At 44.4% G+C, this 26848-nt stretch overlaps 1 protein-coding gene across 1 annotated transcript in view; it reads left to right on the forward strand.

Annotated features, from left to right (window-relative positions):
• herc2 (HECT and RLD domain containing E3 ubiquitin protein ligase 2) overlaps nt 1-26848 on the forward strand; it is a 39205-nt gene that overhangs the window by 1692 nt on the left and 10665 nt on the right. The window contains exons 3-71 of the mRNA XM_068743835.1: nt 590-683; nt 873-1004; nt 3285-3507; nt 3686-3786; nt 4707-4848; nt 4941-5045; nt 5149-5320; nt 5467-5640; nt 5799-5987; nt 6080-6231; nt 6641-6798; nt 6882-6995; nt 7073-7324; nt 7415-7608; nt 7687-7887; nt 7990-8218; nt 8322-8446; nt 8675-8853; nt 8958-9142; nt 9260-9415; nt 9515-9700; nt 10378-10554; nt 10900-11003; nt 11710-11860; nt 11954-12168; nt 12278-12410; nt 12613-12740; nt 12830-13025; nt 13105-13235; nt 13424-13600; nt 13727-13863; nt 14009-14160; nt 14252-14443; nt 14559-14746; nt 14889-15081; nt 15170-15352; nt 15424-15605; nt 15721-15868; nt 15960-16156; nt 16290-16520; nt 16623-16761; nt 16960-17106; nt 17761-17900; nt 18015-18282; nt 18423-18565; nt 18667-18765; nt 18855-19023; nt 19119-19244; nt 19501-19609; nt 19695-19834; nt 19922-20112; nt 20220-20325; nt 20479-20570; nt 20661-20836; nt 21222-21333; nt 21864-21945; nt 22034-22268; nt 22375-22552; nt 22687-22768; nt 22921-23092; nt 23175-23319; nt 23634-23859; nt 24287-24458; nt 24902-25088; nt 25413-25556; nt 25646-25837; nt 25923-26076; nt 26196-26303; nt 26394-26525. Coding sequence (XP_068599936.1) covers nt 590-683; nt 873-1004; nt 3285-3507; nt 3686-3786; nt 4707-4848; nt 4941-5045; nt 5149-5320; nt 5467-5640; nt 5799-5987; nt 6080-6231; nt 6641-6798; nt 6882-6995; nt 7073-7324; nt 7415-7608; nt 7687-7887; nt 7990-8218; nt 8322-8446; nt 8675-8853; nt 8958-9142; nt 9260-9415; nt 9515-9700; nt 10378-10554; nt 10900-11003; nt 11710-11860; nt 11954-12168; nt 12278-12410; nt 12613-12740; nt 12830-13025; nt 13105-13235; nt 13424-13600; nt 13727-13863; nt 14009-14160; nt 14252-14443; nt 14559-14746; nt 14889-15081; nt 15170-15352; nt 15424-15605; nt 15721-15868; nt 15960-16156; nt 16290-16520; nt 16623-16761; nt 16960-17106; nt 17761-17900; nt 18015-18282; nt 18423-18565; nt 18667-18765; nt 18855-19023; nt 19119-19244; nt 19501-19609; nt 19695-19834; nt 19922-20112; nt 20220-20325; nt 20479-20570; nt 20661-20836; nt 21222-21333; nt 21864-21945; nt 22034-22268; nt 22375-22552; nt 22687-22768; nt 22921-23092; nt 23175-23319; nt 23634-23859; nt 24287-24458; nt 24902-25088; nt 25413-25556; nt 25646-25837; nt 25923-26076; nt 26196-26303; nt 26394-26525 — 11044 coding nt within the window. The remainder of the gene's footprint in view (nt 1-589; nt 684-872; nt 1005-3284; nt 3508-3685; nt 3787-4706; nt 4849-4940; nt 5046-5148; nt 5321-5466; nt 5641-5798; nt 5988-6079; nt 6232-6640; nt 6799-6881; nt 6996-7072; nt 7325-7414; nt 7609-7686; nt 7888-7989; nt 8219-8321; nt 8447-8674; nt 8854-8957; nt 9143-9259; nt 9416-9514; nt 9701-10377; nt 10555-10899; nt 11004-11709; nt 11861-11953; nt 12169-12277; nt 12411-12612; nt 12741-12829; nt 13026-13104; nt 13236-13423; nt 13601-13726; nt 13864-14008; nt 14161-14251; nt 14444-14558; nt 14747-14888; nt 15082-15169; nt 15353-15423; nt 15606-15720; nt 15869-15959; nt 16157-16289; nt 16521-16622; nt 16762-16959; nt 17107-17760; nt 17901-18014; nt 18283-18422; nt 18566-18666; nt 18766-18854; nt 19024-19118; nt 19245-19500; nt 19610-19694; nt 19835-19921; nt 20113-20219; nt 20326-20478; nt 20571-20660; nt 20837-21221; nt 21334-21863; nt 21946-22033; nt 22269-22374; nt 22553-22686; nt 22769-22920; nt 23093-23174; nt 23320-23633; nt 23860-24286; nt 24459-24901; nt 25089-25412; nt 25557-25645; nt 25838-25922; nt 26077-26195; nt 26304-26393; nt 26526-26848) is intronic.

The following is a 26848-nucleotide window of genomic DNA, read 5'->3' on the forward strand; positions in this document are numbered from 1 at the left end:
CCCATAATATTAGAGTAAATCTGGTTGAAAAGGTAATGACAGGATCTGTGTTATGAAAACAAGCACGTTAGCTGTAATTATAAGGTCTTCCGTCAGCGCATGAGAGCCCGAGGGAGGCACTGGATACAACACCCTGAGTCCACTTCTCATACTACAGATTTATCATTAAATGAGCCCCCTTCTCTCAACTCCACAAACTGCACGTGTGTGCAGGAAACCCATAATGACTGATCTGAAGAATTTATTTTGAGTGCGTTTGATGTAATTCCAATAGTTTCATTGGTCCACTGTGACCTGTTTGATAATTTCATTGGTCTGATGTGACAAGGTTAGATGCATTGTGGCATTTTAGCTTGTAAAAATCTATAAATTAGCCGCATCATCGTAAAAAACGCAGGGTTCAAAGTGCGTGAAGAAAGTAGCGGTTTATAGTCTGGAAATTATGGTACTATTCAAGTTTGATCCTCCCATCAGAAATATTACAAAGACTAAATTACAAAGACTAGCCATTTAGACAAAAATAAATAAAGTTTATAAGAATCACTGGAGTATGTGTGTGCTGATTTCCTTCTCCCTTTTTCCGTGGCAGCGGGTGTTCTCTCCCGAGGGCCTTAGTGAGATGTGGAATGAAATGGTCAATGATGAAGAGATAACATTCAACAGAGAAGAATCTGCTCACACAGGTATGACACTAAGAGATTACATTATTCATGTACCTTTGTTTTTATTTCTTTACTTAGCTGTCATCTGTTAATAATGAATGGTGTGTTACACGTGTACTCTGTCGCTCATGACTGGCGTGCCAAGGACAAGGTTAGGTTTTTAGCCTTTCTGATGGAAGAGAATATCAGAATTTCATTTTGTTCTTTCAGAGGATTGCACTGATTGCTTTATAACGCAGAAGAAGGATGAAACAAATGACAAAGAAAAGAAGGAGGAGGAGGAGACAACATCATCTGTGCATCACTCCATCATTGAGACCTGGGACTGGGGACGGCAGCCAGGTGAGAGATCTATGAAAATGTTGAGACGCATCAGGGTACCGGTGCAAAATGTCCTGTTGTAGCCTCCGGTCCCAGAACCCTGCTTTCCTGCCGTGGCTCTTGCTATTTGACACGTTTTTGTTTCCAAGTTGGGTAATGGATGCCTTGCTGCCAGCAGAGGGTTTCACAACGCCTACATGCCTTTACTGTTTATTAAATTGACATCTCTCAGGTCATACTGATGTATTTGTGTCTTGCTTGGCACGCGAGTTGTGTCAACTGAAATGAGTCGTAGTCTGAAGGTCTGAGTGGTTATTTTTACTCCTGCGTGCCTCTTGGTGAGTGTTATAATGTGGCCCGCTCGTGTATCGTGCCTCACCCTCGCTGTGTTTACTGGTAGGACAGGGTAGGAGTGTGTTGTGCTGTTGGGAGATAAGTACTGAGCTGGGGGAGGTGCTCTGTCACTGATGCTTAAAGTTCAAACGGCACACATCCTGCTTTTCCGTTGAATGGTTGGATATCTGGAACTCGTTGATCTCAGTGGTTGGAGCTCAGCCCCATCCGATTGTTTAGAGGGCGGGATGGTGCAAAGACGAGTGACTGGTTCGCTTTGGTTCTGAGCAACAGTCGTGTTTTTTAATGAACCCTAATGCTAATGCTAACCTTAGCTTTTAGTCTTGGGTAATGTATAATAAATAGAGCCTGGGTTTGACTGGGATTCATGTGTATCCTGACAGCTCAGGACAGCTGATTGCATATTCGTGCAACCTCAGGCCAATCAGGCTTACATAAAGCTTAAGTGGATTTCAGACCAGCTATTTTGACTCCTCTTGTCTTTTTTGTAGGGCTGCTCTATGGACGCAGTAAAGCATTTATCATGAACTAGATCAGAACAAACTGTCAAACCGCAGTGCAGGAGTATTTAATGTGGTGACATTTTTTTTTTTTTAAAGTTCAGATGCAGTCAAGAATACAGACAGTAGGCTTATCCCGTTCTACAGCGCCTTGCTGTCAGTGTCATAACAATGCAATGGTTAAAAAGAGTTTCAGCAGGGTTTGCAAAGTTACATGTGTTCTATTTGATAAAAAGAAAAGTACGCAAATGTTATAGTCTTTGCAGTACAGGGGGGGGTCATGTTAAATTACCGTTGGTATGTTATGCTGCAACATGATTCTGTAAATGAGGAATAGAAAGAGACTATTTCTTCTCGGTAGACATCGTGGGAGAGACCACAGAACACGAATCGCACACTCGATTCGCTTGCTTGCTTTTGGGTATGCCGTAAAAACACAAAAAACAACAGACGAGTGCGGTTGTAAGTCGACCTGTATACAATACCTTCAGAGTTTTATGTCTAAATTAAGATCATATTATGGCCATTTAATTACGTAAATGTAAAACTGGCTGCATTTTAGTTTGTCCTCCATCATTCACGTTTTCTTCGTGTTAAATTTGTTAAATTGCCAAATTTTCAAATAAAATTGTAAGTGCAGTGTACCGGTAAGTATTTATAAAGCACTGTGGACAGTCTTAGATGCGTATAACAACTTTTTTCTTTCTTTCTCTGAGTCTTTGTGCAATGTTGCTGATATGATGCAAACATTCATTCTAATGTGTGCCGAATCCCTGTTGTGATATTTCTTTTTATGACTATGTGTTCATTGATTTTATACATGAACTTAGTACATACAGTTGTGTGTTGTGATATTTTTACCTTTTTATAAACTATGAAAACAAATAGATTAAATCATATATATTTTATTGGGTTGTGTATATCACCAAGGTTTCATTATCCCAGATATTTCTGTAGCTTTATTAAAGGTGTATTGGTGCCATTTACTCGCCTGTAACTTCCAGCGAGTGTCGGGAAGCAAGAGGGAAGTTTGTTAGCGAGAATATTTCTGCCTTAAGAGTCAGTTTTGTTTTTTGGTGAAATCAAATAACTTGTTCTTTTTCCATTTTTCCATGAGGGGTTTGCCACAGTGGGTCATGTTATTTGTGATTTTGTATATTTTAATACGCCTGATGCGCTTTCTGATTCAACCTTCTCCATATATCTGGGATTGTGACCTTAGTGTATTTTTTAATCATTAAAACAGACTTAAATATGTAGCATGTGGCAAATATGAACGCGTTTGTCACAGTTTAATTTTGGTAACATGTAAGTATTCAATCTGTATGCATTTTACATAAACGTGGACTCAAGTTCAATGCTAGTTTCTTTCTGTGATATGCTATTCCAGGTAACAACTAAGCTCCACTATGCTTTGGGTGGTCCTTGACGCTTTGTTTGTGTTTAGATGTAACTGAGCTGAAGGACTGTCTGATGGTCCTGGTGGACGATCAGCAGAAGCTCTCAGTCCAGATGGCCAAAAGTACTCTGTCTGCCCAGCGCCTGTGTCAGCGCCTGGTGATCCTGGAGCGCTACCTCATCTCTCTCAGCCACAGCATGATGGAGGACAAGTACAAGGTCCACTGGAAGACGCCTCCCAGCCCTCCTCTGCCTGCTGCCGACAATAAGGGGTAACCATAATTAATATGAACCACAGTGAATGTACAGTATCCAGTTTTTTCTGGTACAACATTTGATTGATTGATTGTATTGATCGTGTCTGACAGTGAAACCCTACATTCCTGGTGGAGGCCTCACAAACACACACATGTCCTGTTTACTTATTCATCTTTTCTTGTGTTTTCTCAGCCCTCGTCCGGTCAGTAAAGGCGTAGAAGGTCTGGCCTTGGTCGGGTCGAGAGCAGCTCTTTCTTTCGCCTTTGCTTTTCTGCGGCGAGCCTGGAGGTCAGGTAGGAATGTCCTGGTGTAATGAAGATGTTTTGCCCCGAGTGGTGGGAATGCCAGCTCAACAGCTGTTGCTCAACAGTTTCTGATGAATGTGTTGTACCAAGTTACAAGCTGATCATCGTAAACAACAACATATTTCTTCATGCTGTGTTTTTAGCTTTAGCTTGTGGTATCAGTGATCATATAAGTCTCCCCATGATTTTTGATAAACAAACTTGGCACTCCTTATCTTTGCCAAACAATCCTACAATCAGGTAATCATTTATATGTATGTCAATCACACTGTGTCCATCTATAATTCTGTCTTTATGACCAGGGCACACAGAGCTGCTGCTTTTCTTACATGCACTGATGTGATCTTGAGAGCAACGGTCCACAGGGACTGGGTGGCCTCAAAACGTTCGCCTCATCTCGCTAGCCTTCCTGTAACATGAGCAGCGCGCACACACTTGCAGAGTTAAGCCTCTCATCCTCAGTCAAGCTGTATTCCTGGAATACATTGTTAGACCTGCAGAAAAGTAACGGTGTGTTCTTTCAGCCGCCACGTTCTGAATGAATACACAAAGAAATACTGGAGTTTTTTGAGATGCTTCCTTTTTATTCACATTCCTTAGGAGGTGGTTGTAAGTCTTTGCAGGGTGGGGATCATATTCATCAAGAAGCTCTAAATCAAATAGTGATGCATTCATAATTCCTAATTTCCCTTATACAGATTGAATAAAGAATCTGTTAGATCAGATCTCTGCAATATCTGTATTATTTTACGTACATGGACATTAATGGTATTTCCATTTAGGAAAGTTTGTTTTTACGTTATTAAGAGATCTTTGATTTGCTCTCATAAACGTATGCATATTTTTGAGTACGCTCAGTGTTGTGTGTTGTAGCCATATTTAATACAAAGGGTGTTTGTGTGTTGCAGGTGATGATTCAGACTTGTGCAGTGAGCTGCTCCAGGAGTCTCTGGATGCCCTTCGTGCCCTACCAGAGGCTACGCTGTTTGATGAAGGAACTGTATCATCAGTGTGGCTGGAAGTTGTTGAGCGGGCCTCAAAGTTCCTCAGGTTTATTTATTAGTCAGCTCTTAATTCTGGACTTTTTCTAGATTTGCTAGACGAGCTTCTGTAATTCTTGCATCTTTTCTTCTTTGGGAAAGTGACATATATGGAAGTACCGGTCCCAAAGGCAGCATTCCTCTTCAGGACCAGCACCTGGCTCTGGCCATCCTGCTGGAGCTGGCTATACAGAGGGGCACGCTCAGGTGACTGCAGAGTTTAGATGTCTGCTGACGGGTCTATGTTGATATCCTGCACTAGTAATCCACCTCTTTCCGAGTGTTTACACAGTTTTTTTTGTCTCTTCAGTCAGCTGCTGTCTGCTGTTCTGTTGCTACTGCGCCTCTGGAAAAGCGGCAACAGAGAGATGGATAACGAGCGCTCCACCCAGGGAACCAGCGCCCCTTTGTTGCCTCTCTTGTTGCGCATTCAGAACATACACAGCAGCAAGGAGGAGCCCATTTCTGAAGATGAAACTGAGGTGATTGGTAGAACACAGAACATGAAAACTCCTAAAATTATAAATGTACTAATGAGTTATCTGCAGTTAAGGGTATTGCTTGGGACACCGGCCATTTTTTCTGGTTGAGAATCAAGAGAGTAAATCTTTTTGGATGTTATTTCCAGATCCCCACCGCCCCCCTGAGTCCAAACGAAAGCTTCTTGCGCTACCTGACGTTGCCGCAGGATAATGATCTGGCGATTGACCTTCGTCAGACAGCTGTGGTGATCATGGCTCACTTGGACCGCTTGGCTTCCCCCTGCAGCCCCCCTCACTGTAACTCCCCTACATCACACAAGGTGACAACTGGCAGCACTTGATAGGAGGAGCATTAGTTCAGTAATACTCCTCCTTTCAATGATTTCTTGTGCTAAGTGTTATCGCCTTTGCACTATGGAAGAATTGTAACCACAGCGGCAGATGATCACCATGTGATATCTCCTTCCTTTCTTTTAAGGGAACTTTGCAGGAGGTGATCGCCTGGGGCCTGTTGGGCTGGAAACTTTATGCTAATGTGAATGGGCCCATTCACTGTAAGGCCCTGTCGAGCCTCGGAGTCACACAAATTGTCTGTTCAGAAAAGGGGTTTCTCATTCTGTCCAGCAGCGGTGCCGTTTACACTCAGAACTACAAGAGCACAACACTGGTCAGTTCTCTGGTGACCCAGCTTTAGTTCAGAGTTACAGAAGTTGCTGTGTTTTTTTCTGCAGTTTGGGTCACAGAGTCATTTTGTTGCAGGCTCCTATGCTAATCCATGGCCTTAGCTCCAGAAAGACTGTGAAGCTAGCAGCTCATCCTGATGGGCAGCACTTTTTGGCGCTCTCATCTAATGGGGAGGTGTTCTCATGGGGCTGTGGCGATGGAGGACGCCTTGGACACGGAGACACCACGTAAGCAACTAGAGACATTTTTCATTTCTGCATGGGGTTCCTATTTTTGCATTTACACATTGTTTTTGAATATTTAAATGTAAATCTATATAAAAAGCTATACAGGACTTTATATTTGTGGTATTTTCAAGCAACACTATAGCTATAGATTTTGGATATCAGGGCACGAAAAAAACCCAAAGCATCAAACCGATGATGGAGTTTTACATTATCGCCCATGTTGAACATATTGTACCAAAGGACAAAGACAGGTTCCACTGCTGCACTGACTGCATTAAAAAACAATAACTCACTTTTAAAATGCTTAAATTAATGCTCGAAAGAAGTTATTAATTTTCAAAATGATTGAAAGCTTTTATTTGATTGTAAAAAATTGGTTTGCAGCATCTCCATATTCACCTTATTTCAGATATCTTGAAGAGCCCGCGATGATCACAGCCTTCAATGGGAAACAGACAGGAAAGCATGTGGTACAAATTGCTTGTGGGAGCACATACAGTGCTGCCATTACTGCCGATGGTGAACTCTACACATGGGGCCGAGGGAACTACGGTCGACTGGGTCATGGTAAGCTGCATCAAACTGCCTCCCCTTGAATAATTGTCTGACATGTCACTAAAAAAAGAGTTGTCTTCTGGTTGGGTTTCCAGGTACCAGTGAGGACCAGACCACACCCGTGCTGGTGACGGCATTGAAGGGACTCAAGGTGGTGGATGTGGCGTGCGGAAGTGGTGATGCCCAAACACTTGCTGTGACAGAGAATGGTAAGGATGAGGATCTTTTAGCTTGCAGCATCATAGGATACACCGTTATGAAAACTACCATTCAGTCTGTTCTGCAGGTCAGGTTTGGTCCTGGGGAGATGGGGACTATGGTAAACTGGGCAGAGGGGGCAGCGATGGCTGCAAGACACCCAAACTTGTGGAGAAACTGCAGGACTTGGACATAGTGAAAGTTTGCTGTGGGAGCCAGTTCTCAGTGGCCCTCACCAAAGATGGCCAAGTGTATACATGGGGAAAGGGAGACAACCAGCGCCTCGGTCATGGCACCGATGAGCATGTTCGCTATCCCAAGCTGCTCGACAGCCTTCAGGGTGAGTTGATTGTCATCTCATTATTTTACATTACCTTCATAAATATTTAGGATGCAAAGGCCGATGCTCGTCTGTTCTGTTTGCAAGCAGGAAAGAAGGCTTTGGATGTTGCTGTGGGTTCAACACACTGTTTAGCCCTCACTGACGAAGGAGAGGTTCACAGCTGGGGCAGCAATGATAAACTGCAGCATTTTGATACGCTCTTCTCTAACAAGAAGCAGCCAAAGGCACTCCCAGGCCTCAACTCCAAGCACATAGTGGGAGTCTCCTGTGGCCCCGGACAGGTAAGAATGCACTCCTTGCCTGTTCTTCGATTCTTCTGGTGATGACCCCAAAACATAGCCGTGTTTTTGTGTTTTCAGAGCTTTGCCTGGTCGTCGTGCTCTGAGTGGTCTGTCGGACAGCGTGTGCCCTTTGTAGTGGACGTTTGCCCCATGACCTTTGAGCAATTAGACCTGCTTCTGAGACACATCAGCGAAGGGATGGATGGCAGCTCAGACTGGCCTCCACCACAGGAGAAGGAGTGCATGGTAGTGGCCACGCTCAACTTGCTCCGGCTCCAGGTAGGTGACAGGCTGCAGCTTTTTTTTTTACACTTAAGTGAAGCTCTAGCGCTGCAGCGGCTGACTTGAATTTCTAAACAACACTCGGACCTTCCTCACCAGCTCCATGCAGCCCTCAGTAACCAGGTTGATCCCGAGGAGCTGGGGTTGGGGCTCGGTAGCATGTTGCTCAACAACCTCAAACAAACTGTGGTTGTGCTAGCTAGCAATGCTGGCGTGCTCAATACTGTGCAAGCAGCTGCCCAAGCAGTTCTTCAGAGCGGCTGGTCTGTGCTGCTGCCCACCGCTGAGGAAAGGGCGAGGGCATTATCGTCACTCCTGCCTAATGCTGGTGAGTAACATTCAGACCATTTGATGCCACTGATTAAACATGGCAGTGGACACTTCATTGTCCATTCATTATGATATGAGGTCAAAAAAGTTTCCTTTTTCAGCCTCTGGAAATGAAGTGAGTGTGAGCCCTGGAAGGCGCTTCATGATTGACCTGTTGGTCAGCAGCCTGATGACTGACGGAGGCTTGGAATCTGCTCTGAATGCAGCCATTACTGCTGAGATGCAGGTTAGTATGCTGCTAGTATGAGTCATAACGTTTCTCTCTACCTAATTCATTCAGCTTCATTCATTCAACCCCACAGTTCGGGTTCCATTGTGGAAATGTATTTGTGAATTACTGAAGCTAAACTAACACTGTTACACATAATTATTAAAATTTGCTTCATCCACGTCCCCGGAGTCCTGGAATAACCGCTGGACAGAGGAATTATTTAGCAATGTCTTGTCCTGACAGGACATTGAAGCAAAGAAGGAGGCTCAGAAAGAGAAAGAGATTGATGAGCAAGAAGCCAACGTTTCCACAATGCACCGTTGTCGTTCCATGCTGGACAAAGATCTCATCAACACGGGGATCTATGAGTCTGCTGGGAAGCAAAGCCTGCCACTGGTGCAGCTCGTACAGCAGCTGTTGAGGTACCTGCTGTTTGCCCAAATTATTGCACACATTACTGTGCAACGTTACGATGCAGAGTAATCATTTGTCATCTTCTAGCTAATTTGTTCATTCTGATTTGCAGGAACATAGCCTCCCAAACCATTGCGAGGCTGAAGGATGTTGCTCGGCGAATCTCCAACTTTTTAGAGGCAGAACACGTCAGTAAGGAGCGCTCCGCCTCTCTGGACCTGTTGCTGCGCTTCCAAAGGCTGCTGGTGAGCAAGCTCTACCTCGGAGTCAACAACACAGAGAACCTCAGTGGATACAGTAAGTCCTGTACTTCAAGCTAAATCTTTATTTCTAGTTCCCTGGGTGAGAGGAGTTGGATTTCAGGCTTGAACATACGCTCTCAGTCATTTTTTGATTTCTCTCTTGTTTTTGCAGATCCTGAGCTTCTTGGTGTCGGTTCCCTGTTAAAAAAGTACATTGCCCTTGTGTGCACTCACATTGGAGACATCCTTCCAGTGGCAACCAACATTGCCTCTACTGGTCGTCGCCACTTTGCTGAAGTCTCACGTGTAATTGAAGGAGATCTAACTGGTAATCTGACCTCACTGTACTATTTATGGTCTGAATGGAATGCATGCTTATTTTTGAAGGACATTTTGACAGTTATGGATGGATTCTTTTCTTTGTAAGGAGTCCTGCTGCCAGAGTTGGTGGTGTCCATCGTACTCCTTCTCACCATTGACCCAGGTCTGATGCAGGAGACGGGTTCTATACCTCTCCTTGCTGGACTGCTGGAGCATCTTGACCGATTCAACCACTTGGCACCAGGACATGAGCGGGACGATAATGAGGACCTGGCTTGGCCAGGCATTTTGGGTAAAAGATAAATGGAGTCTTATTCTTTAAACCCTATATTTCCAAAGCAAGGTGAAGATTAGATGCATCTTACTGCATCACGGTTTTGTATAGTTTGTGGAAATTAATTGAAAATAGCAGGAAAGAAGACATTTGAAACCTCTGACTGTTGATTTTTGCTCACAACTATAAATTAAATTAATACTTTCCCCAATATGTCAAACTAATGAAAGTACAAGTAGCCGTCAACTTACGACTGGTTCACAGAAATCTGTCGTAAATCAACCCATGTTAAATTACCGTAAGTATTTTATGCTGCGTCATGATTCTGTAAATGAGGAGTAGAAAGAGACTATTTCCTCTTGGTAACGATTGTGGGTGAGACCGCAGAAACTGTTGTACACAAAGACATTCGCTCGCTGTCTTTCTGGTATGTCGTAATAGCACGTAAACAGACATTAAAACAACAGAGCAGAGCGGTCGAAAAGTCGAACTGTCGTAAGTCCCATAGGTCGTAAGTCAACGACTACCAGTATTAATGAAATTGTAAAAGAACGCCATGATTGTGTCGAAAATGCACCTCAAATGAATCATGATTAGTTAATTGAGGAGAAAGTTGGAAATACTAGTTATTAATTTGACTCCACATTACACGGGTTTAGTTTAGACTGTAACTTTTTCCTATTCTGCTGTGGCAGGATCCTTTTTCACAGGGCAGAGTTCAAAGAACAACGAGGAGGTGTCTCTCATTCGCAAGGCTGACCTGGAGAACCACAATAAAGACGGGGGTTTCTGGACGGTCATTGAAGGGAAGGTCTATGACATCAAGGACTTCCAGGCTCAGTCCCAGTCGCTAACAGGAAACAGCGTTCTAGGTAGGGTTTAAAATACATTTTTGAGATGATTTAATTACTTTTCTTTATTGTTTATCCTGTTTAGAGTCATTGGGTACGCCCTGAAAAAATTGTTTATCACAGAGCCACATGAAAGACAAACAACCAATTGTATTCAAGAGTCTTGTGTATGGAAGGATGCCCGTGAACCTTGAGAGAACCCACACAGACATGGGGAGACGGAACATTCAATCTTCATACAGAAAGGCTCGCATGGATTTGAACCCTGGATGTTCTTGCTTTGAGACAATGGAGCTATTTGCTCTGCTGCCCAGGAGAGTATTTACTACACCGAGTCTTATGAATTTTTGCTTGCTCCTTTCACAGCCCAGTTTGCAGGAGAGGACCCAGTGGTTGCTTTGGAAGCTGCCCTGCAGTTTGAGGACACCAGAGAGTCAATGCAAGCTTTCTGTGTGGGCCAGTACATGGAGGTACTGACTATCCCAATATACAGTAATACCTTGACATACGAGTAGAATTCGTTCCTGGACAAGCTCGTAACTCAATTTGCTTGTATGTCTATTTAATCTGTTCCGGCCGTCAAAAAACACCCAAATCAATGCAAATAACAATTGAAAAAACATTTTTAATTGCTATATAGATACACACACAAATGATATAATAAATGATATACAGTATTATTGTAATATAAAATGTGGTTTTAACATGATATTAACTTCGAGACAGACGATAGCACTAACAGCGATGAGCAGAGCGTGAGAGAAGGGGGGGGGGGAGTTTGACAGTAATTGTACTTTAGACGTACATAATCTTAGACATAATAGTTATGATTTTGGAAGGCGCTTTGTGTTCTTGATAACATCCTTCTGTTTGAGGATTGTACATATTGTCGATGTACTCCGAGCGTACTGGGATGCCAAATCACACAACGTGGGAGACACGCAGGAGACGAGTGCTGAAGGTGGTGAATACCTGAACTGAACGAGTGAAGTGTCCTCGCATAGCTCGCCCATTTAGCTCCAGCCTCTGGAAGTTGCTTGTCTCAAATTTATCCTCGCGTCTCAAAGCAGGTCTGTTCATATGGCAAAGCACTCGTATGTCGAGGTATTACCGTACATTCTAAATTCTTTATATTTGGGTCCAGTCTCAGATATTTTGATATTTTATCATCAACAGCCAAACCAGGAGAGCGTCACTACTCCAGACCTCAGCAGTTTGTCCTCCCCACTTATTGACACAGAGAGGAACCTGGGGCTGCTGCTTGGTCTCCACGCTTCTTACCTGGCCAAGAGCACCCCACTGTCGCCAATGGAGATTGAATGTGCCAGTGAGTTACCTTAGAGTTACGTGGCTTGAAAAGTCAAACGGTGTCTGTGTCAAATTAAAGCTTTAAACTGCTTTTTGCCATTATTTTGCTCAGAATGGCTGCAGTCTTCCATATTCTCTGGAGGCCTGCAGACTAGTCAGATCCATTATAACTACAATGAAGAGAAGGATGAAGACCACTGCAGCTCTCTGGGTACAACCACCCCAGACAAAGTCAAACTCTACTCCCGGAGAATAACCCTTAGTGACCACGCACAGCCTTTCCTGCAGGCCATTGCTGACAACAACACTCAGGACCACACTGTTAAGGTATGGGTTTGACAGCAATGATCCGAGACCAAACCGTGTAGTGACGCAGCAGCCATGGAGCAGATGGATGCAGTCATGCTCTCCATGTTTTTTTGCTGTCAAATTATAGGACTTCCTTTGCCAAATTGAGCGTTGCTGTAAGCAGTACCATCTTATTACACCCATCACTTTTCCTCCGGAGCATCCTGTGGAGGAAGTTGGTCGCCTGCTGCTCTGCTGTCTGCTCAAACACCAAGACCTTGGTAACCTAGCAACTGCTTCCAGAAAGACTGTTTGAGGAATTAATAAATAATTTTGTCTCACATTGCTGTTGAAATTGACTTGTCAGTGTTTTCTTTGACTATTTTCTGCATTTCTAAAATCTTTTCTAAACTACTTTTGTATTTCTGAACTGATTATCAGTATTTGCAAAGCAACTATAAATACATTTTCTTCCCGTCACAGGTCACATTGCTCTTTCACTTGTCAGTCAATGTGCCTTGGGTGTGGACCAGGGGAAACAGAGGTCCCTCCCTAAATCTGTGATTGCAGTGTGCCGCATGGTCTACCAGGCAAAGTGTTCTTTAATTAAGGTATTATTAATAACTTCTGGACTATAGTACCGTAGAAACAAGGAGAAATGAAGTTTTCAAGGTTGTTTGCTTTGCCCTTTTTCCTTCAGACTCATCAGGAACAAGGCCGCTCTTACAAAGAGGTTTGTGCCCCCGTCATCGAGCGTCTGCGATTCCTGTTTAATGAGCTGCGTCCGGCTGTAAGCAACGACCTGTCTATAGTTTCCAAACTGAAACTGCTGAGCTCTCAGCCGCGTTGGAGGAGGATCACCCAGAAGCTGATCAGGGACCACAGGAAAAAGAGAGGCAAGTAATTAAAAATGTCAGTGATTTTATTTTCGTCACATTAATACATATTTGGTTAACTGTATTATATATTTTTCAGTGCCCAAGAAGTCGGAGTCTACTGACATAGAAGAACCAAAGCTGGAGAATGAAGGGACCAATGAAGAAGTACCTGTCCAGATCAGTCCCACACCTGTGGACAGGAAATCCACTACTAGCAGAACATCCAAGGTCAGTATTTTAGAAAATGCACTCCGTTTTGAATTCCCTATAATTTTTTTTTTTTAATGCAGTCAGATTTTTTCCCCCCGCAATCTTTTCTGTGTTCTGTTTTAACAATCAAATGTACACCAGGCTTCATGGAAAGTAGATCAACTAAGACATCTTCCCAATTGTATTGTTGTTTTTTTATTTTACAGCAGGACAAATGGCATCCACTTCTGAACACTGTTTCCAATGTTCAGAAGTACCGGTGGCTGAAACACAGTGTTCCGGGTGTCTTTTCCCAATCGAGCCTCATGGCCACCATCGTGGAGTTTGCACTAAAAGAGGAACCCCTTGATGTAGAGAAGATGAGAAAATGTCTACTCAAACAGGTGATTGTAAGCAATAGATCATCAATGAAGTAGTCATTGTGATTAGGTACAAAATTACTGAACAACAAGATGTAAACAAATGTACATTTACCATGTGAAGAAATGACGGATGTTGTTTGATTGTAGTTGGAGAGGGCTGAAGTGAGACTCGAGGGCATTGACACCATGCTGAAGTTGGCTTCTAAAAGCTTCCTGCTGCCGTCTGTGCAGTACGCAATGCTCTGTGGATGGCAAAGAGTCATACCTGAGGGGTCCAACATTGGGTAAGCTACGGGTTTATGATAAAAAATAAATGTCCTCAAAAATCTTTTGGATTCATGTTGGTGTATTGAAAACGTGAGCTTGCAGTTGACGTCATTCAGTAAGGTGAGTTATAAAACGTTAACATTTTGGACCACTCCTTCCCAGAGAGCCTCTGTCTGACTGCCTGAAGGACGTGGATCTGATCCCTCCCTTCAACCGCATGCTTTTGGAGGTGACATTTGGAAAGTTGTATTCCTGGGCCATCCATAATGTACGCAACATCTTGCTTGAGGCCAGTGCCCGCTTCAAAGCGCTCTGTAAGTCTCGAGGCTGTACAACCCTGCGCTGGTATAATGTCTTTAGATCTTTTGCATGCTCTAACTTATTGGCTCCGTGTCCTTTAAGCAGGTGTGCAGCCTGTTCCTTTGCAGAACATCACTGATGAGAACCCAGCTGGACCAAGTCTTGGAACCATTCCACAAGCACGATTCCTCCTGTCCATGATACACATGCTGTCCCTGAAACACGGAGCCAACAGCCTCAGTCTTCTGCTAAATTCTGGAATACTGGCCCTCACACAAAGTATACTCCGTCTCATAGGTGAGCACTGTCCAGACACAAACACAAACACATACAGAATAGAATAGCGAGGAATAGCCATATGTACCGGTACGCATCTTTGTATTGATGTGTTTGATGTTTGTTTTACTTCCAGGGCCTAGTACAGACAGCAATGAAGAGGACCTCAGTACATCTGGACTCGGAGGCTCAGCCACAGTACTGGAGGAGTCCAGAAAGGAGGCTGCTCCTGCCCCACTGCCCGCCTCTGGCCCTGAGCTTGCTGCCACGATGAAGATAAGCACCAGAGTGATGAGGGGAGTTGATTGGAAATGGGGCGATCAGGTACCTCAATTTATATTATGCCATATTAGTTACTTTGGTGGTTGATGGGTTGTTGCATCATAATTACTTAATAATAATAGTTATAAAAGGAGAATAGAGAAACCTGGTGCTGGGTGTTTTACACTGCCCATGTCTTGTATAGGATGGCCCAGCACCAGGTCTTGGACGGGTCATTGGGGAGCTAGGAGAAGATGGCTGGATCAGGGTCCAGTGGGATACTGGCAGCACAAATTCCTACAGGATGGGTAAAGAGGGTAAATATGACCTCAAACTGGCAGAGCCACCACCAGCTGCCCAGCCCCCCACCGAGGACTCGGACACAGAGGATGACACGGGTCAGTAACCAATTTTGCTTCAAAACAAAATCACATCTTGAAGCGAGGATGAAATAAAGATGTATATGACATCCCCTCGTCGCTTCAGAAGGTGACGTGATGCAGAAGAGCAGTCACCCGACAGCTATGATGCTAACCAGTACAGTCAACCTGTTGAAGACACTGTCTCTGTCAGCGGGTATCTATGCAGACGTGTTGCAAACAGATGCTACACGGACCCTTTGTGGGCTGCTGAGGATGCTGGTGGAAAGTGGAGCTAATGACACATCAGGTAGTTAAAATGCCGATGAGACAGGTTTTTGGGTTCAGTCTTATGCTAAGTGTACCAATCTTTGTTGTCAGGCTCCCACTCCCACAGACTGGTCTCACGGGAGCAGCACAGGAGCTGGTGTACACTGGGCTTCATACGAAGCATTGCTGTCATGCCCCAGATGTGCAGCACCCTCAGCACCTCTGCATGGATTGGCCTGCTCATCCGAATTGTTGAAGGCCACCAGTTCAATGCCATAACACTGCAGAGACAGGTAGAACAGCCAATGATTGCTTTAGATGTGTTCAAAGTTGTTAATTTATTGTTAGCAAAATATTTCAGGAAGGGAATTGACTAACACTTGTCTTGTGCACCCTTTGTATTTTCAGATTTTGGCACTACGTCTTCTGCAGGCAGTCTTACCCTCGTGGGAAAAGACGGAACGGTCTCAGGACATGAAGTTCCTGGTGGAGAAGTTGTTCAACTTCTTGGGAAGCCTACTGATCACCTGCTCCTCAGACCTACCACTTCTCAGAGGCACGTTTATCATGCGCACGTTTAAAATCGGATGGGTATTTATTTTTGTCTTTTTCTAGTTATAATTATGATTTCCTCTTCCTGCACACAGAGGGTTCCCTGCGGAGGAGAAGGTCCCGCCCCCAGGCATCTCTTACAGCCACTCACAGCAGCACACTGGCTGAGGAGATTGTTTCTATATTGCGCACCCTGCACTCTCTTGGCCAGTGGAACTGCATGATAAATGATTATATCAACACTCAGCTGAGCTCCATTGGAGATGTTATGGCTGGCTGCCAGTCTGAAGCAGTAAGGAAGATTGTATATTCCACATTATTCAATTATTGCACATTGAAATGAAAGCTCACTATATTGATGTCATCTATAAAATCTGTTCTAACATGATAACAATTGTTCATGCCCCCCCCCCCCTCTATTTCAGTGCTTCCTAGAGGAGTATTTTCCTGATTCAGATGGTCCTAGAGTGGGAAGCCTGATGGCAGTGCTGGCAGTCATTGGAGGAATTGATGGGCGTCTCAGGCTAGGAGGCCAAGTTATTCATGAGGAGTACGGAGAGGGAACGGTCACTCACATCACTCCGAAAGGACGCATCACTGTCCAGTTTCATGAGATGAGAACCCATAGGGTTTGCTTGCTCGGCCATCTCAAACCAGTATAGAACATTTTACATTCTCATTTAGTGCATTAGCTCCGGTATACTTTAGACATTTATGAAACAATAAGAATGTTCTTCTTTTGCTGTAATTTCTCTCAGCTGCCTGCAGTAACATTCACTGTGCAGAATCTGCCCTTCACTGACCCGATGCTAGCAGTTTGGGCCCAGCTGGTCAGCCTGGCTGGAAGCAAATTAGAGAAACAACGCATGAAGAAGTCTCTGAGTCGAGGCCTTACAGGTACACAAGAGATACTTCACAAATGGTGTTTTCTTTATGGCTAGACAAGTTTTTTTTGACTGGACTAGACAAATGAAATGATCATTCCTTCTTTACTGCTGTAGATCATGACATGTTTTTAGCTGTGGGGAATGCTTTGCTGTAGTGTTCACAGCTAAGGTATATTCTCATGGGTTCACTCAGGCCTGTTGTGTCCAGCTGACCAGGTGGACCTCCATTTGCTGCGGTGCCAGCAGCTGAGGCTGTATATTTTAAAGGCAGCACGGGCCCTGCTCTCTCATCAGGATAAACTCCGGCAGATCCTTTCCCAGCCAGCAGTTGTGGACATCGGACCGAACCCCAGTGGTGAGACCCCACCGAGTGAAGGGTTGCTTTTCAGGATCAGTAACTTGGTGCATAATGCCAGCTGTCTTTTTTTTTTTACATTTCCTGTATAGATAAGTTAATAATAATGTTCGGGGAGGGAATCTGTGTGTTAATGTGTGTATAGAGATGTGAGAAGATTTGGCAAACTGACAGTAACAACCTCCCCTCGATGACATTTTGCGCACTTATGTGAATTAATGAAAAACATACTATGCCATTTTCAATTACCCTTTCCACCCAATGTTTATTTCTCAAAACAATGTGCCAACAATATGAGCAGCTCCATATTCCCCCTACCGCAGTCTACCTCTGTAGAGGACCAGAAAAAGGCAGGACGAGGCGTAAGATATTTAGGTCTGAAGCAGCAGCAAGATTATATGTACAGTCTTTCTTTGCTAAGGTTACGGAATGCACAGAACCAGCAATTATGCAAAGGTTTTTGTAATTGGAGATTCACTTCCTTTACAAGGCAAAATAGGTTTTTCATAAATTGTTAAAACTATCTCATAATTTTCACAACATGTCAAAATAATTGATAATGGAGAAACATTGTTTTACGAACTGAACTTTGAAGCTCCTCATGTCCATCCTATTTTTGTACTTCTTATGACACCCTTGCTTTTTTGTTTGTAGAGGATCCAGTTGTGTCACCGCCAGATGTTGGTGACTCCCCTGAGGGCCCCCTGCCTCCATTGATCCTCCTGCAGCAGCTGCTGTCTGCTGCCACTCAACCTTCTCCCATCAAGGCAATTTTTGACAGGCAGGAGATGGAGGTGAGTCAGTGTAACATTTAGTAACACTGTGCTAAGTGTCAGTGGTACTTTGCGTAGCGTACTGCTTATGTATTCAGATTGACCTCAGGGTTGTGTGTGTGTAACTCCATGTAGGCTGCAGCTCTGGCGGTGTGTCAGTACCTGGCTGTGGAATCTGCTCACCCATCCTCTCCACTGTTTGAGGAGAGCAGTTCCAGTGAGGCCACCACTCCTGTCACCGTTCAGCATGTCCGACCTCCTAAACAGAAGAAACAGAAGACCTCCCCTGTGCCCCCACTGCCCATAGTCCTCCAACTTATGGAGATGGGCTTTCCACGGAAAAACATTGAATTTGCTTTGAAGTCGCTGTCTGGAACTACAGGCAGTAGTTTGGGTGTACCAGGTACAGGTGCAGGTTTTGTTGGACACTAACCTGAATTGCGAATACATTTGACTGCTTGCGTTAATGTCGCCGTAGTTACCACCGCAACTTTGTGTTTCCAATATTTTGAGCTTTTAAATGAAGCATCCGCTGTTCATCAGGTGTCGAGGCTCTGGTGGGCTGGCTGCTGGACCATCCAGACATTCATGTCACAGAGCTGTCCGATGCCGACACTGTGTCCGATGAATACTCTGATGAGGAGGTGCTGGAGGAGCTGGAGGAAACGGAGCTGACGTTCCCTGTGGTACATTATCAGTTCTTTCATATTTCTCTAAACCCACACTTATTCTTTTTTTTGTTTTTACACATAATTGATATTAGTGCCGTGTGTGTGTGTGACGTTAGCCTCCAGGTGCCGTGGTCACTGAAAGCCAGACATTTAAGAAGAGGTCAGATTTCCAAAGCAACGATGGTTATGCTGTATATGTGAGAGAGAACATACAGGTGAGAGCAGCAACCTTTTAAACTTTATCTAGAGATGCATTAAGGAAATGCGACACATTGAGGCTGACATAACCTTGACTTCTCTGCAGGTTGGGATGATGGTGAAGTGCTGCAGGACTTATGAGGAAGTGTATGACGGAGACGTCGGGAAGGTGATTAAACTGGACAGAGATGGACTTCATGATTTAAACGTGCAGTGTGACTGGCAGCAGAAAGGTGGAACGTACTGGGTCCGCTACATCCACATTGAGCTACTCGGTAAGCCAGTGAGAAACAGCAGTTGTTCCGAGAAAACCTTTGCAACATGTTTTTTTACTCACCTTTGACATGTGTTGTGTCTTTGCCATTTGTAGGATTCCCACCACAGAGTTCTCCTTCCCATATAAAGATTGGTGACAAAGTCAGGGTGAAGCCCACAGTGACCACGCCAAAGTACAAATGGGGCTCCGTCACCCACAGGAGTGTCGGTGTTGTAAAAGGTAAGCCTCGCTCTGCAGCTGCTAAATCAAGTCTCTTATCATTCTATGCAGGTTACTTTGTTTACCATCTGAACACACACCTCAGTTTTGAGCACATCTTTAATCTCTGGAAAGATGGTCTGTCATAAAAGTGGTTCAGGTTGTTGAACAACTAAAATTTTTATGAAATTGATCTGTGATGAAATGTTTCCCGTTTCAAGGTTAAGAATACACCGTCTTCAATTGTTGATGCAACAAAATGTTTTTTTCCTCCCAGCTTTCAGTGCTAATGGAAAGGATGTGATTGTGGACTTCCCTCAGCAGTCTCACTGGACAGGCTTGTTATCTGAAATGGAACTGGTGCCCAGTATTCACCCTGGAGTGAGGTATGGATATGTTTAAAGATTCTGTCAGACCGCTTAACTGTACATTTTAATATGTTATTCACGTGGCACCTTGTCTTACCTGCAGGTGTGACGGCTGCCAGATGTTCCCTATAAACGGTGCCAGGTTCAAATGTAGGAACTGTGAAGACTTTGACTTCTGTGAAAACTGCTTCAAGACCCGCAAACATAACACCCGACATTCCTTTGGCAGAATCAATGAGCCTGGTCAGTCACATGATCACCGCTATCGTATCGCATGAGTTTATTTTAGCCTGAATGAGTAAAACTGTTGTTCATCTTCTGTACATTCAGGCCAGTCTCCCGCATTCTGTGGGCGCTCGGGAAAACAGCTCAAGAAGCATCACAGCAGCCAGCGAGGGATGCTGATTGACGATTGGTCTCGTGCTGTCAAGAGCCTCAGCGTCTCTTCCGCTGTTAACCAAGCATCACGCCTCATTGACTGCAGTGATCAGTGTTGGCAGTCCTCTGGCTCGCAGGGAAAAGTAGGAGATTGAATCGCATGCTCTATTAGGATAGATGGCAGTCTGTTTAGCTTGGCTTTATTAAAGTGTAATTTACCTGACAGGTCTTTCCTGTCTTCCCTCTGCAGCACTGGATTCGACTTGAGCTCTTCCCAGATGTTCTTGTGCACAGACTGAAAGTGAGCGTGGACCCTGCAGACAGCAGCTACATGCCTTCACTAGTCGTCGTGTCAGGCAAGTAAAGTGTCTTCACTGGACAGATGCTGTGTGTCATTATCTACGGTTTCCACTTCAAATAGTTCCTCCTGCACAAAGTTCAGGGTGCTCTTTACATTTTCATTTCTAAATTATTTTGCTATGTATTTCTTTTTTAATCTGATTATTCAGGTGGCAACTCTTTGAATAACTTGATAGAATTGAAGACAATTAACATCAATCCGACAGACACCACCGCCCTCCTTCTCAACGACTGTGCTGAGGTTGGTTGAAGACGTCATGTTCAAATCATTGTTTCTTGTCTTGAAAAAAGGCATGTTGTAATAATAATTACAATTTGCCTTCCCCTCCAGTATCACAGATACATCGAGATTGCAATTAAGCAGTGCCGCAGCTCTGGTATAGACTGCAAGATTCATGGACTTACCATCGTTGGACGGATCAGAGCAGAGGATGAAGACCTGGCCACAGTCCCTTTCCTGGCATCTGACAATGAGGAAGAGGATGATGATAAAACTACCACTGGGAGGTATATCGTCGAAGAAATATATGTTGTTGCGGATGTTTTCATCATCATCAGGAACCATCAATCTTATACACCCTATATACACTATATTTATTTGTTTCAGTCTGAATTTATGTTTTGACATATTAACTAATGAGTAAAACATTTTGAACTGAATATATGTACATTCTCAGAGGTGAATGCCATTATTTAAGGTTAGCACTGGCTTAGGGTCATTGAGAGACATTAAGAGTGTGTTTGATCTGTTCCTGCAGTTTAAACTGACTTGATAAGTGTTTATTTGGACATGAGTGTTTTTCAAAATAATCAAGGCAAAATATATTTAAATTCAAATGGCAAGGTTTTGTTTTTAGTATCTCGCTTTGTGTGTTTCTGTTCGGTTCTTTAGCCTTGCTCGTAAGAAGTCTTCAGGATTGGAGTCCGCAGCCACCATCAGGACCAAAGTATTTGTCTGGGGGCTGAATGACAAGGATCAGCTGGGAGGACTCAAGGGCTCTAAGGTGGTTGATGTGGCCATAATCCTTTCTGTAATGTGTAGCTTGAGCACTACATAATACAGGGACTGCATGTTGATTTAGTTACCTGGACAAAAAGGTCAACAATGAAATGTTTTCTCCAAAGTTACCTGTAAGGACTTGATGTTACAGCTGCTTAAGGTGAAGGACATTTAAACTGAGATCTGCTCTTCGATTAATGTAAAATCTTCACATTCAAAATCACAAGCGCTTGTATCATTTATGCAAATGTGGAGGAGTAACAAGTAATTTCATTTTGAATTGTATACGAGTTAAATGAAAATACTCTAATGACATATTATTACAGTGATTGGGTATATGTTCTTCAATATCAGTTGTGTAACAAAGGCCTATGTTCTGACTTGCTATAATATAACAATGCTTGCTTATGGTATGAAAACCACATGAGAGGATGGAGCGTCCACGAGTGTACGAGAGATGGGACTGGATGCATCCTTGTGTTGAGCCTGCGGGAGATGAAGCTCTCTAATCTGATGGGTTTCTATCCTTCACAGATCAAGGTGCCCTCCTTTTCTGAACCTCTCTCAGCGCTCAATGTTGTTCAAGTGGCCGGTGGGTCCAAAAGCCTCTTTGCAGGTGGGAGATTTACGTTGTAGAATATATTAAATGCTCTCATATGATAAACATGCAATATTCTCTGTGTAACATTGTGCCTCTGTTGCAGTGACGGTGGAGGGGAAGATCTATGCATGTGGAGAAGCCACTAATGGCAGGTTAGGCCTGGGCCTGTCCAGTGGGACCATCCCCATCCCCCGGCAGATCACGGCACTCAGTAACTATGTGGTGAAGAAGGTCGCTGTGCATTCCGGCGGCCGCCATGCCATGGCCCTGACTGTGGACGGGAAGGTCTTCTCTTGGGGAGAGGGAGACGATGGCAAACTGGGACACTTTAGCAGAATGTATGTTGTTTTCTCAATTGTAGCTTTACTCCAAGTCCTGATTATCTAGGAAAGTGAATCACCAATGTGATACGATTAAAGAAAGGTGAGTGATTTTCTGTGTCAGGAACTGTGACAAGCCTCGGTTGATAGAGGCCCTGAAGACCAAGCGCATTCGTGACATCGCCTGTGGCAGCTCTCACAGTGCTGCGATCACCTCCAGTGGGGAGCTCTACAGCTGGGGTTTGGGGGAATACGGCCGCCTTGGACATGGAGACAACACTACTCAGCTGAGGCCTAAACTGGTAAGTCTGCATTACTCGTGTTTTTACAGGGACGCTACTAGATTTAAGTTTATTGAAGGGCCAAATCACAGAAGCAGGTGGGAATCTGTGTGTAATATGAAGTCTGTACGCAATGGTGTGTGTTTGTCATCTAGGTTAAAGTGCTTCTGGGACACCGTGTGATCCAGGTGGCCTGTGGGAGCAGGGATGCACAAACTCTAGCCCTCACTGATGAAGGTATTTCTGACTGTCCTCAGTATCCTGTAGTGTTTAGACAAACACCGTAGAGTCAGCAAATTATTGTCAATATTCATATACTTAACACTTTTTTTCTTTTAAAAGTGTTTTTTGCTCCAGTGTTTTTGACAGTATGTGTTTGATTCCATCAGGATTGGTGTTCTCCTGGGGTGACGGGGATTTCGGGAAGCTGGGTCGCGGAGGCAGTGAGGGCTGCAACATTCCTCAGAACATAGAGAGACTCAATGGACAGGGTGTCTGCCAAATCGAATGTGGGGCACAGTTCTCTTTGGCGCTCACTAAATCTGGAGTTGTGTGGACCTGGTACGGAGGACAAATGAGAGATTCTATGTGTGATTATAATAATCTGTCGTCTTCTTCAACATGAGTCTTTGTTTCCAAACAGGGGTAAAGGCGACTATTTCCGTCTGGGCCACGGCACTGATGTCCATGTGCGTAAGCCCCAGATGGTGGAGGGACTGAGGGGCAAAAAGATTGTCCATGTTGCTGTTGGAGCTTTGCACTGTTTGGCTGTGACAGACACAGGACAGGTTCGTACTGGCTTCTCTGCCGTCAGCATTCTAAACCAAAGCACACATTGAAGTAATGTTTTACTGCTGATGGCGCTGATCAGAGCTTGTTTATCAATTCTCCCTTGACGTTTGTAGGGGCCTCTGATCTATGCTATTACATGACTTATTTAATCGAGTTTAATTGAAAACATTTAATAATAATGAGTACTTTAAAGAAGATCTGACATCGGTTCTGCTCGGTATGCAACAGTATGGAAAATGGAGTTAGCGCAAAGACACATGCTCATAGGAATGAATATTGAAATGTAGTGATGGTGTTGCGTTTGTCTCAGGTGTTTGCGTGGGGAGACAATGACCACGGACAACAGGGGAATGGAACCACCACGGTTAACAGGAAGCCTACCCTGGTGCAGGGTCTGGAGGGGCAGAAGATCACTCGAGTGGCTTGTGGCTCCTCTCACAGCGTTGCTTGGACCACTGTGGATGTGACCACGCCTTCAGTCCACGAGCCAGTACTTTTCCAGACGGCCAGGGACTCCCTGGGAGCGTCCTATTTAGGTGATCATCTCTTTTCATTGCAGCTTATTCACACAAACCACCTGTCCAGACTTGGCCAATCTAGTTTTGAGGCATGCTTGAAATTATTACACAAAACTGAATATGTGAATAATTTATGTACGGAATTCAGAAACATATTGTTGTAGTCCACTATTTGCATTTGGCTTGAATATGTTCTGAGCATTATTGTGATTAATGATTAGTTTAGAACTGCTTTTATAAGTTAATGCTACATATACCACATAATGCTGTCACTAGGCAACAGTGCCATCGGTAGACTGCAGATATTCAGCAGCTGTAGCAGCTACCCTCCTTTGCAGAGGAAGCAGAGGTTGGACATTCTGCTGTGGAGTGTCTGGCATTGTCGCTCTTCATGGTGCTTCATGTCAGTGACTGTGTCTCTTTGTTTTGTTGATGCTCACTGCAGGTGTCCAATCAGACAGTGACTCCTCATCAGTGAACAACAAGATGAATGGGCAGAGCAACATAAAGCCCAGTCGGCCCTCGCTGGCAAAGATCCTCCTCAGCTTGGATGGCAACTTGGCCAAACAGCAGGCCCTGTCTCATGTATTGTCAGCTATTCAAATCATGTATGCCAGGTACGTTTTCTAAGCATCCTCTTCTGGTGTGTCAGAAGACTTCGATGCGCACCCTGTAACTCCTACACAACCAGATCAAGTCTGCCAAAGGGCTGTTGTCCCAGGTCATCACCCTTTCCTCACCCCACACATAAAGAGAAAATACTTGCAGTGCACAAACAAAGATACCTGCAAGCACACTCATGTCATCAGAATGTTTGGGATGAAAGCATTGAATAGCTAATAAATAATACCAGTTGGATGCTAATGGGAAAGGTAAGATAATTTGTCACAATCAGATGCTAAATGCGGCCTGCATAGCAAACCTGAGGTAAGATATGCCCTGTTGAGGCATAACTCCAGAGTAGGATTAGCTAAATGTGTGTGGGACCTTTAAATGATTCTGCTGATTTGTAATTGTCATTAGAAGGTATTGTGATGACAGGACATGTGTGTTCCTCCAGGGATGCAGTGGTCGGTGCTCTGATGCCATCCAGCATGATTCTGCCTGCAGAGTGTCCTTCCAGCTCACCTGTCCCTCCATCAGACTCCTCATCCTCATCCACTGTGAGTGATGAGGAAGGTCCACCCGTCCTGCCTGAAGCAGAGGAACGAGTCAGTCCCAATCCCTGGCAAGACAAGAAGGGAGAGGTGAGGAAAGTAACTTATTTAATAAGACTTTACTTTTACAAGCATAAACGAGAAACGTGAACAATGTCTAATTTTCTGGTAAAGCAGCTATCTTTTTGCATTATCAGTAGCTTCATAGATCTGATGTACACAGCTCAGGTGAAAATCCGCTGAACACTGGTTCAGTTTCCCTTCATACAAAGGAGGGATTTTATGTGTGACTGGAATCTGAATCATGTATGCAGTAGTGTACTCTACCAATGAGGAAGTAAATTGCAGAATGTGTTTGTGATACTGTCACACTTTATTGCATGGTCCCAATAAATGTACTCCTGTGTGCGTCAGATTCCGTCATCAGAAGAAGCCGTCACTCCGTCGTCAGCGATGACTCCGTCTGCCTCTGGTGCCTCATCGCGTCCTTTCATTCCCGTTACTGATGACCCAGGAGCAGCAAGCATTATAGCAGAAACCATGACCAAGACAAAAGAGGCTAGCCTGTCCAACTGAGCATGTCTGTTCCGTAACTTCACCCACATGTTCCTAACTTAGTCACATCCCCATTTCATCTCCATCTTCAGGACTCTGAGAGTCAGAGTAAAGTGGTCGGTCCAGAGCCGCAATACCTTGATGAGTTCACCTGTCTTCTCGTGCCCGATGACACGCGTGTCATGGTGGACCTACTCAAACTGGCAGTGTCTTATCGCTCAGGGGAGAAGGGGAAGGAGGTGCTGTCTGCTGTTCTCTCCGGCATGGGGACAGCATATCCACAGGTGATTTACTGCACTCTGTCCGGATTCCATGCAGATGTGTGATTTGAAAGCATTAGATGTGATGGGTTCACTTTGTGATGCGCAGGTTGCTGACATGCTGCTGGAGTTGTGTGTCACCGAGTTGGAGGACGTTGCCACAGACTCACAGAGTGGCCGTTTGTCCTCCCAACCAGTTGTGGTAGAAAGCAGTCATCCGTACACAGATGATACGTCTACCAGCGGCACTGTGAAGATTCCAGGTAAAAAAATTAATAATTTGAGGTCATTCTTTCGTGTTTATGTCGTGAACTTTATATAACGAGACCCTCCTCAGCAACGTGTTCATTATGACAGACGCTCTCTGGCTTGCTTCCCGTAGGAGCTGAGGGCCTGAGGATAGAGTTCGACCGACAGTGTTCGACCGAGAGACGCCACGACCCGTTAACAATCATGGATGGAGCCAATCGGATTGTCTCTGTCAGATCAGGTGATGACACAAGGAACGTAAAAGTAAGAGTAGAGATATGTGCCAAAGAATCAGAAATGAATGTGTGGGTCTGCTGTGTGTCTCCTCCAGGTCGGGAGTGGTCCGACTGGTCCAGTGAGTTGAGAATCCCTGGAGACGAGCTGAAATGGAAATTCACCAGTGACGGTTCTGTCAACGGCTGGGGCTGGCGCTTCACTGTCTATCCCATCATGCCTGCCGCTGGTGAGATGCTCCGTACATCAAATATGCGTTCACCAATATTGATAAACAGTTTCTGTTCACTGGCAGAAATAAACCAGATAGACATGCAGACTGGCAGGAGTATACCTCTGACCAACGTTCCTTCTAAGGTGCGCTCGTGCGTAATTACGCACAGCTGATACGGTCTTCGCGCAGAGAAAATCTACGTTGCGCACAAAAAAAAAATCCAACTTAAATGTAAAATAACATAAACACGTAAACATTCATTCTGTGCTATTTCCCACTGTGAGTCAGTGAGTGTCCGGTGACTGGCTGCTCCGGCTAATGATGAGACTCACATGTTT

The sequence above is a fragment of the Brachionichthys hirsutus genome, chromosome 9 (genome assembly GCF_040956055.1).
Source record: "Brachionichthys hirsutus isolate HB-005 chromosome 9, CSIRO-AGI_Bhir_v1, whole genome shotgun sequence".
NCBI lineage: Eukaryota > Metazoa > Chordata > Actinopteri > Lophiiformes > Brachionichthyidae > Brachionichthys > Brachionichthys hirsutus.